Source organism: Dipteris shenzhenensis, chromosome 1 (genome assembly GCF_047967505.1).
Source record: "Dipteris shenzhenensis isolate YYH24624 ecotype China chromosome 1, Dip_SZ_1.0, whole genome shotgun sequence".
Classification (NCBI taxonomy): Eukaryota; Viridiplantae; Streptophyta; class Polypodiopsida; order Gleicheniales; family Dipteridaceae; genus Dipteris; species Dipteris shenzhenensis.
The window spans coordinates 2,136,974-2,147,295 of record NC_141596.1 but is presented as its reverse complement, the minus strand read 5'-3'; the positions used below and the strand labels follow the sequence as shown (position 1 = coordinate 2,147,295).

Genomic DNA, 10,322 nt, shown 5'->3' with positions numbered 1-10,322 from the left:
CTCAGTCCTTCTTCGATTCCCCAGAATTATCATCTTAAGGGAAGGCCTACTTCATGATGTTGATCTTGAGGGAAGGTATTGAGAGTTCATGCTCAACATCATGTGATCACGTGTGCATAGCACCATCATGTGATCATATGTGCATATCACTAACCTTATAGAGTGCTATAAAGGAAAGGGCTAGATCCCCTAACCCTAACCCTAAAGGGGTTTGTATATATTCTATTTTTTCAACTAAATCTAGTGTACAGTTAGTCATTTGTGGTGTGCTCTCTAGCTGTGCCCTCTCTCCTCATCTCCACTCTTCTCCTCTCCCTTCTTCATATTTTGTCAGATATCAATAAATTTAGGGTCATATAATGCTCCATTGATGCTTGTGGTCTATGCATAAGCTTGTACATTGGAGTGTACTAAGTCAAGAGCACCTTTTGCTCTGTTTGTTCTTTGCTAAAGCCGAATCTAGTTGGTTTGCCAAAGCGACATGCTTCATGCACTTTCCTAAGAAGTTCAGTCTTGGAATACCAATTGCCACATTCCAAATTTTAAAGCCATATCAAGCTTCCAAATTCACCGGCCCATATCTTTATGCCATTATTTTGAGATTGGCATTGCTCATTGCTTTGTTGGAAGCTTTGAGTGATTTTATTTTTGACTATCAAAACTCTTGATGTATTCTTTAAGGTTCATATAGTTTTGTAAAAATCTCACATGCTGCTTTTGATGTTTTGAATGTGTTCAGTTGTGTGAAATGAAACAAATCAAACTATGCCAACGCAGGTTGCAATGCTTTCAAAGTCACTTTATTACTACAAATAGGCCCCAAGCTGCTGTTCAAGTCTTTGGCATGGACACAATTAAAGCTTGATAACAAAAGATTCTAAGGATTTAACATACGAACAGAAAGTCTATGTGTAGGAGATGTGTAGCAATAGGTAGAAAGCCTTACAAATGGGAACTCTCATCTTAAGGATGATGAACCTCAGTGATGCTTTACAAACAGGTGTTTGTCGTCCAAACACACACACACACACACACAGAATTCGAAGGTCCTTGCATGGTGGATTTCTTCAGTGCTAGGGGAGAAGCTGGGAGTCACAAAGTTGTGTGTGTTTGCTCAATTGCAGAAGAGTGGCCAATCACACATCCAAGTCCTCTGAGAACCGCTTGATGAGTCCAACAATAGTTCTTGTGCATGGCACCTGAATCAAAATAACATTTTTGAGAGCAAGCAAACATGGAGGGAGTTTATACCTTTGAAGCTTGACGTCACATTGTCATTGTATTGTCGAAATCGGTTGCACATGTCTGCGCTGGTTCTGAACAAAAAGGAGGAAGCATGGAAACGCTTAGAAAAGAAGGAACCATGGAAAAGAAGCTGAAATAGAAATTCGAAGTTGTAGACCTCGCTTGAAATTCGAGCTCTGTGTGTCCATTGATTCATGGGAAACTTCATGATCTACCATAATGTGCAAGTGTAACAAAAGTAGGGCGATGGAAAGAATGACGAAAAAGATCATGAATTCCTCAATTTGTAAGCATGGGCACATCCTCATACTCCAATCAATGTGCAACCTATACAATGCATCGAAGCTAGCAGCACAACATTAATGAGATGAAATCGTGGTATCTAAACAAAATCCAAGACATTAAATGGTGAAGGATTTGGGTTGTACCAACTTTGGGAAAATCCAACACCCACCATTTGCAAGTTGTTGATCACAAGAGTAAAGCATTCAATTCATTAGCATGCATTTTCTTGAGCATCAACAAGTGCCCAAGAACTCAATCCAATCAAAATGAGACAAAATACAAGTATATCATGAAATAAAAAATGGCTCGAAAAAACCCTCTCCTTTAGTAAGTCCTTCCCCTTAGGGATGGCGAGTAGAGCCTTTTCTATTACAGTTCTTCTTAATAACATCTCCATGGCAAGCAGTATCTTGAGTTCAAGTCCCCCCCTTTTTGAAGCTATCCAGCTCACGTAAGAAGCGGTTCCCGTGCACATTGGGCAGGTGCTTGATAACAACAGACAAGACGTGCAACCCGGGTGCCCAAACGAATCCCTCACGGCTTTGGAGTATCGGATCGGCCACCGGTGCTCAAACGACTCGACTCCTTGTTGAGATTGGTTTTAGGGCTTAGGGTTTAGGGTGTACTTTTTGTGTGTACTGCACAGTGATTGGTTATTCTTGAGATGCCTGGGATAGTGGTCTTTCTCGCTGGACGGTTTTCATGGAGGGATGGTTGATGGGTGTCTAATTTTCTCTGCCAGCTCCAGCATGAAAAGTTGATGGAATGCTCTGATATCTAGGTATCTTCTGTTGTCTTCCCTATGAGGCGCTGCCTCTGCAACTGCTTGAGTACTTCCCTGCATGATATACAGAAAGCAACAAAAGCAGCAGCACATAGCAGCGATAGCGTTGGTAGCATCAAGTTGAATAGAAGTCAGAGCTGCGATTGTAGCAAACTGCAGCTTACTTAGCCTGCAGGGCCCAAGAGGGTGGGACGAGCCCGGACAGGCCACTGTAGACGCTCTCTGCAAAATTCAATCGTCGTCATGTTAACCAGAGAAAAATTGGCCTCTATAATTGTGTGGAACATAAGCCATAGCGTAGCGTAGCAACGGCCGTGTCCGACACGCTTTGTTATTGTGTGTTCAATTATTTATATTGTTGTAAGGACGGGATTTTGTATTCCTATGTGGTGTTCTACAGACGAATGCCTTGTTTTCTGAAAGAGAATACCATCACCCGCTTGGGCGCCTTTTATTTACAATTTTATCTTGGCTATGTAACAGCCGAGTGCAGTTTTTTGAAGAATAGGAGCCATTTTAGGAGCAATAGAAGTTTAGATTATATCTTCATTTCTTCTTGAGCACCAGGACCTTATATAGTTCAGCCAATTTCTCTTTCACAGAGAGACTAGTTTTTAATTTCTCATTCTTCAAGTTTAAGGTACCGAGAGAGAGGAAATTCAAGGTAGAGCAGGAGGTATGTGAAATCAAGCTCCAAAGCTGCGGGCATACAGATTGCCTCGTTATCCAAAAGTAAAGTTCATAGAGGGCAAGGAAATCTTTAGACCATGTTTGAAGAACACTTGTCTTGCCCCTTGTGTAATTCAACGCAGTTGCTATTGCGTCATCCAACGTTTTGGCATATTTTCCCGACTTCCATTCAAGGCCTTTTGGAGACGTGTTTTATATGGCATATGCCTAGGTACAAGCACACTTTCTATAGTATTGCAAAAATTACCCTTCTTCTTATTTGTTTTTGTGCTTGAAGCGAGCAATAACTTAACTACGCAACAACTATTTGCAGTCCACAAAGTAGTGTAGCTTAGGTGTGTGACGGCATCTTCTCCAGCATCTCCCAAGCATGAGTGTATCTTAGGATATACAAAGTTCATGCAATTTGAGGACATAATCTTAAGCTAGCACCCCATTAAGCAAAACAGACTTCTTATTTGTTCTAGTCCAATGCAGTCCTTAGCAAAATGCCCTGGCTCATCACAATAGAAGCATTTATTCTCTTTCTTCCTCTTCTTGTTTTCTTCATTTAAACAGTCCACTCCTTCGTCAGATTTGTCCTTCTTGGTCTTGCCTTTGATAGGCTTACCTTAACCTTGCCTTTGCTTAGATTTATCCTTCTTGGGGCTTGCCTTTGCTAGGCTTACCCTTATGGTTTCCTTTGCTAGGCTTACCGTCACACTTGCCTTTGCTCAGATTTGTTCTTCTTGGGCTTGCCTTTGCTAGGCTTATCCTTACGCTTGCCTTTGCTCCTATTGTGAGATATTAGGGCAGTATCATCTATTCCATCATACTTCTTTTCTTGAGCTTCTTGTTGCAGCAGCAATGGAGCCAGCTTCTCGAACGTCACTGGTGCTGCCCTCTGCCCTGCAATCATCAAAGTCAGAAAACTACTATAGCTCCGAGGGAGCATTCCCAGCAATAGCCTTGCCATCCTAGGCGAGCTCATCCTTTGACCCACTACTGCTAGCTGATCTCCTACCACCATCTTGGTGATGTGGTCTTAAACTAAATGCCCTTCATCCATACTCATACCATACAAGTCCGTCTTGAGGTCCAAGATCCTCGCCTTGTTGTTAAGCTCATACATGTTTCTCAGAATGGTCCATGCCTCGAAGGAAGAATTTTCCATCTGTGGGTGAGGAAGCACCACATCCACTGTAATAATAGCCAAGGCCTCCGCATCATGGATTTGCCATGCTCTCACTATCATAGGTTTTTGCCAGTGTCATCACCGTTGTTGTAGTTGATGTGGTTGGGATAGTCACGGTGAGTTGAGGCATCAGCTCTCTCCCATTTGCACTCTCCAGCGACTTCCTCAACAGTAAATGGCTATTGACCTTCATCTTCCACAATGGGTGATTCGTCCCATCAAGCTTTCTTGTGTCTCTAAAGTTACAGATCTGATATTTGTTAGCCATGACAATGAACTGAAAAGGATTAGTTAGAGTGTTATACATCATCATTTTGCCCTATCAAATCCTTCCGGGGGCTGTATCTTTTGATCAAAACGGAATTTCACAGAGCTCCAAAAAGCCAAATTACTCGCCAGCTCGTGCTCTACGCACCTGTCACATTAGATTTCACATCTAAGATTTCCACAGGTTAGCATCAATCCTTCAGACGCTGAAGTAGATTCCCCCAAGCAATGAATCAAGGTTGTCCTTTAGCAAGGTCCTTGCCTTCAAGCTCCACTTCTCGTGAACTTCCGTCAGAACTCAGATACCATGTTAGAAATGATCCCTACAGAGAATATCCTGTAACATAGACTGATAGCAAGAATGCACATGGAAGTGTTTAATTATAGAATCAAAATTTCTTTACTCGTGTGTACTTCACAACCATGTGTGCGTGCAAGCTAGTAAATAGATTGTGAATCTCAAGAGAAATATAGAATCCACAAAAGGTATGTTTATGTCCAAGACCGGACCCAATACAAAAAAAAGGTGCAGAGTCACACCAAACCGTGGTCCTTTGATCTTACCAAAAGCTCTCCTACTATCTCCTTGGCTCCTCTAGATCCATGGGCCCATGTGCTCCTCTCTGAGCTTATGTAGACTCTCCGTCCGTGATCACGCACCTGACTGCCCGGGTCAGCATAGGTGGGCTTCTTGTGAGCTATGTCTGCTGCTCCTCAACCTGCCTTTGTCCTCTTGGAAGTAGGCCCAAAGGTTGCTGACTTGCTGCTCCTATCTGCTCTTGAGTGGCTGCTCCAGATGATGCGAAGTCAGGCCCCTTTGGCCTCGTTATAGAGGGCTCCAAGCCCCCTTCATGTAGCCGACTGGGTAGGGGGAATTGGCCGACCCAATCAGCGCCCCCACCTGACTTTGCTGCTTCCCATAAAACCCCCTGGTGGGGACACACATCTTGAGGGCTGGGTGGCTCAGCCTGGCCATGTGGCAGGCTGCTATTGGCCCAGGCTCTACCAGCATCTCTATCTCCTTGTAGAAGTGCCTTCATTCATATTAGTTTTTCCTTTCAAGATTCAATGGCTTGGCTTTCCACAGTAAATATATTGTCCTTTTTTTTTGTTGCCATTCTCCTCCGGTAAGGAATGAAGACTAGGATAGAGTCTATACTCTGCTACAAGCTATAGATATGAAATACAAGACTCACGGGACAAGTACAAGGCTAGATTGGTACTCAAAGGTATGCTCAAGTGGAGGGATTCAACAATGAAGAAATAGTTGCTCAAAATGCAAGGATACCAGCCTTCAAGATGTTTCTTGCATTTACTACACATCACAAATGGCTGGTACGTTAGATGGATGACGTCAGCTTTTCTAAATGGAGAACTAAGGAGGTGTACATAGAACCACATTTAGGGTTTCAGTGTTTCCAGAAGGAGGTGTGAACACTCCGGAAGGCACCTATGAGCCAAAATGGGCTATGGAGCAATGTAGATCATGTGTCACCAAGGTCACATCCCTGTTGGTAGATGTCAATGAACTATCAAAGGTGTTTGGGAGCCTCATTTATCGGTCAAACGTGAGACGTTACGTTAGCTTTGCAGTTGGATATTGAGTCAGTTTTCCCCCTTGCTGAAGGAGAAGGCTTGGAGGGTTGCAGTACTGAGATACATCAGAGGTACTTAGGAGTACGGCGTCATATATAGTGTAGGAGCCCACACTTAGTGGTTATTGTGACTTGGTTTGGAAAGGTCCCGTAGGTCTACATCAAGCTACTGTTTCATGCTAGTAGGCAGCTGCGTATCTTGCCTTAGCAAGAAGCAATGCAGGAGTACGGCATCGTATATATTGTAGGAGCCCACACTCAGTGGTTATTGTGACTTGGTTTGGAAAGGTCCCGTATGTCTACATCAAGCTACTGTTTCATGCTAGTAGGCAGCTGCGTATCTTGCCTTAGCAAGAAGCAATGCAGTTGCTCTTCTTCCATGAAGCAAGAGTACGGGGTCACTTCCATTGTGACATGGGAAGCAATATGATTAAGATGAATTTTGGATGGCATTGGTTCTTCATCATCAGGGATTCGACCATCCTAAATTGTGATGACCTGCAACTGCAATGAATCCAGTGTTCCGTGCTTTGATAAAGCACATTGAGGTTCATATCAGTGTGTGTAAGAAAAGATCCTTAACAAAGACATCAGTCTTGTTTAGTGTTTGTCCAAGGAGAAGGAATAAGACATCTTCACCAGGCTGTTAGTCCTGAGACACAATACGTTGGTACCTTATGAAGCTTACTGTGTTGGATCTCCATCATAATGCAGACATTGGACATTGAGGGGGTCCCAAAGCTCAATGCTCCACCTGGTGTGGCAGGTGTGTCTAGTGACATGTGGCATGTTGCCAGCCCATTTGGGGCCTATCTAAGGTGGGTTTGCACCCCCTCTCCATCATATGTTTTAAGACTCCTTCCATCAGAAAGTCTACTGACCTTTAGTCAAAGAGTCGGGTACTTCGAGAGTTTGCTGTAGTTGTTTGAGGCAGATTCTATATGAGATCTCCTTTGTTGATCTTCATCCTCGTCATGCGTGCAACTTACTCTTCTGCTTTTGTACTTACGTGCATGGTGATTCCCTAAAACAACATCTAGTTTCTTTCAAATACTGCTGTCGATTTGGTGAGTTTTCTGGACAGTTCTTGATCACGTGTTTTGGTATTTGAACCCTATCGTATCCTTGAACAGACTACAGGATACTGTACACATAGTCCATGAATAATCTGTTTATAACTGACTTCTTTGTTTGTAATACAACTGAATACCAATTGAAGAAATCGGTGAAAATAGCAACGAGCAGCTGTCTCTTGCCTGATCCTGCAATAGCTCCATGCATTGAGGTGGAGGAAATCACCACCTCGAATCTGTGCAAATTGTCATCATGCCACACCATCACTGTTGAGGGTCTAGTATATTAGGTACACTCTCTTCATTGTGCTAGTTTTTTGGTGGCTCATTCTCATTAATACATTTAGCCTTTTAGCTCCTCTCGTCTTTCCCTGCTCCCCATTCCTTTCATTGGTATCATAGCAGATCCCTGTGGCAAGACATATGTTGATAGACTTTCCTGTATGGCATGCTTCTCAGATCTTGTTCAGTTCAGCCACCACTTTATAAAGCTCAACCTAGCTTGAGGCAGCTTGATTTGTGCAAGTCGTTTTTCAGTTTGCCCACGGTCCGAGCACATCCAGGCTGCTTAGAGAGCTGATTTACAGCTAATTTCTACTCATTTTCTGAGCAGAATATTACATTAGCTACCCTACATTGTTCTGGATGTGTATGGAGGTTGTACAGCTAGGGATGACTCCCTCAGCACCAGCATGTATTGGGTTGGGCAGATCGTTTTCACCCAATACAGCAATATTTTACGTGTATGTATTGTAAATGCCACAGGCAATTAAATGCCACATGCAATTGCAAGGGGCCACAACTCCCTACAGTTATTTGCAGCCTGCACAGTTGCCTTAAATATTTTTTAATGTGCATAACAGTCTTGTACAAGACCTTGTTGCAAACTATCTGATTACATTAAAGTACTAATTTCCCCCTCTTGCTTTTTTGTGTTTGTTGATCCCAATTTTGTAAATGTTGCAGCTGGAGATTGTACTCTTTGAAGACTGTATTTCCACCTATTGAGTGTTAACTTCAACAAGGGTAAAATACCTCAATTCAACAATTGTCTTGTAACTTCAGAAGATGTCCACTAGTACACAGACATCATAACCATTTGTCTCTCACATTCTCCATTCTTTCTGTGGCAACTTCTTTTGCATGTTACTTTTACCATAGCATGTGGTCTTTGGAATTCCTTTTAGTTGACTGAAGCCTTACAACAAATGTGCATGTCCCTAAAGACAAATGCCGGATGATGGTGTGAACCAAATTCCAATGTTCTTTTTAATTGGAGCCCATGTTGATCTGCACTTTTAGGTGGTGGTGTGAAGCAATTTCTACCTCGATTAAGGTGGTGGTGTGAAGCAATTTCCATATGGGTAGCGATTCACTTGGAGTAACAACATCTGTGCATTTGACCTTAGAATTTGGGTAAAACTTGCTGCCCAGCAACATAGTTGTGTGTAAAAGACCCATTATTCTCTTGTATGGTACATTGTCTATGGGTTTGTTGAGAAGTGTACTATCTTTATCAATGCATAATCTCATCAAATGATGATGCTAGGGGTGGGCTCGAGCTATTGTTTGGCTCAGTAAAGACGCATTATGTGGACATACCGCTAAACAAGGGTGTGGACAAGGTAATTGCCAGATCTCTCTTCTGCTGTAATCATGTTCAAGATGATTTGCAGCAGCCTGAACTTCCCGACTGTTGTTGCTCCAGGTCAAGATGGAGCATTTATTGGTTTGGATAAGAGATAATCTCCTGAAGGAAAGGCCTGAACTATTTATGAAAGATAAATCAATGTGAGCTTCTTGGAAAACCCTTTATTTTCCCCTCGTGTTTATATATCTTTGGACCTCCGATAATCTTTCACATTTGTTCGGAGTCGCTTACAAATTTCCTTTCAATTAGTATGTAGAATGTGCTAAAAACCATGGTGTATCTGGCTCTTGCATTCTAAAGAAGGTGGCTATGTGCAGAAGGCCTGGAGTTTTAGTTCTTGTAAATGATTGTGATTGGGAGCTCTGTGGGCGGTTGGAAGCAACCTTGGACAATAATGATACAATTGTATTCATATCAACTCTGCATGGTGGTTGAGTCGTTGTAAGGTAACAAGTTAATGAAAGGTGATAAAGCAAAGAGAGGTAAAGAACTGAGTGGCTGGTAACTCGGTAGAAACCTCTGCAGTTGAGAAGTAAAGATTGAATAATCCCATGTGGGGTATTTTGAGGTCGTGTATAATTTGTAAAGCTGCAACATTGCATGAAGGCAGCTGTGCACATTAGTTTTATGTGTGATCTGGGTAAAGTACCATATTTTTGTTATGCAATCTAGGCTTTGATGTTGATGTCAACATTGCTTTTAGCGAACTGATATACAGTAAAAAGCTTGGTGTCGATCTAGTTTTTGCTTTGTTGACAGGACTTTCATTGAATATGTGATAATCTATAAGGTGTACGTGTTTTTCGATAAAACAGAAATCTGTATTAAGTAAAAAGAAAGTTTTGCAAGGAAACAGGAAGGTGCCCTTCCCATCAAGGATATACAATCCAAGTTCTCCCTATAGCTGCAGAATCCCAGGTGTCTCATCCTATACATCTACTACCAACCCATAGACAGTAAAATATCTCAGCATCGTTCAAGAGTCTTACAGGATGACTGATTGAAGAATATCCCTATGGTTTGCAAGCCTTGATATGAATATCCCTATGGTTTGCAAGCCTTTATATCAAGGCTGTAATGAAAATGACTTGTGTTTCATTGGCAGTCTGCTCGTACCTGAATTTGCCAAATGTGAACAAATTGATATTCCTTCAGGACAACTGGGGTCGACGACAGACCATAGTTATCTTCCAGGGTGCATTGTCTTCAGGTTGCCTGGCGACCTGACTGCATTCCAAGTCTTCTCTGCAAATCTGTGTCCACCCTCTTTCCTATCTGGTGATGTGAGAGAATGGAAGAGGGGAAGGGATAGGATTATCCCGCATCTCAAAGAGGGAGAAAGGCTGGTGTTTGCAGGTGTTTTGAAGGCTACTTTGGGGCAAATTTCAGCACATTGTGTGAAATTGGTGCACAGGCTCATTTTGGAGCAAATTTGAGCACATTGTGTCTGATTTGGGCATTCAATTTGGGGTGCCCCTATTTTGGGTCAATTTCACATTGCAATTTGGGGCTTTTGGTCTAGGACTCTTATTTTGCAAGATTTGGGGCTTTTGGCCAA

At 42.4% G+C, this 10,322-nt stretch overlaps 1 protein-coding gene across 4 annotated transcripts; it reads left to right on the top strand.

Moving 5' to 3' along the window:
• Nucleotides 1-1,867: 1,867 nt before the first annotated feature.
• Nucleotides 1,868-9,465, top strand: LOC147905244 (ubiquitin-related modifier 1 homolog). 4 transcript variants are annotated; one of them, XM_087379173.1, is made up of 7 exons: nucleotides 1,868-2,095; nucleotides 2,273-2,311; nucleotides 8,080-8,139; nucleotides 8,416-8,529; nucleotides 8,663-8,738; nucleotides 8,822-8,904; nucleotides 9,082-9,465. In XM_087379173.1, the coding sequence occupies exons 4-7, from the start codon at nucleotides 8,474-8,476 to the stop codon at nucleotides 9,197-9,199; spliced, it is 333 nt and encodes a 110-aa protein (XP_087235299.1). In that variant the 5' UTR covers nucleotides 1,868-2,095; nucleotides 2,273-2,311; nucleotides 8,080-8,139; nucleotides 8,416-8,473; the 3' UTR covers nucleotides 9,200-9,465. The 4 variants fall into 4 exon arrangements, with proteins under 4 accessions (XP_087235299.1, XP_087235288.1, XP_087235305.1 ...); XM_087379162.1 differs by lacking the exon at nucleotides 2,273-2,311; XM_087379179.1 differs by lacking the exon at nucleotides 8,080-8,139.
• Nucleotides 9,466-10,322: the final 857 nt, after the last annotated feature.

Coding starts and splice junctions, on each gene's coding strand:
- LOC147905244 (XM_087379167.1), top strand. CDS start 8,474: ATGGGTAGCGATTCACTTGGAGTAACAACATCTGTGCATTTGACCTTA. Junction 8,739..8,821: donor TAAACAAGGGTGTGGACAAG/GTAATTGCCAGA, acceptor TTGTTGCTCCAG/GTCAAGATGGAGCATTTATT. Junction 8,905..9,081: donor TTTATGAAAGATAAATCAAT/GTGAGCTTCTTG, acceptor GGCTATGTGCAG/AAGGCCTGGAGTTTTAGTTC.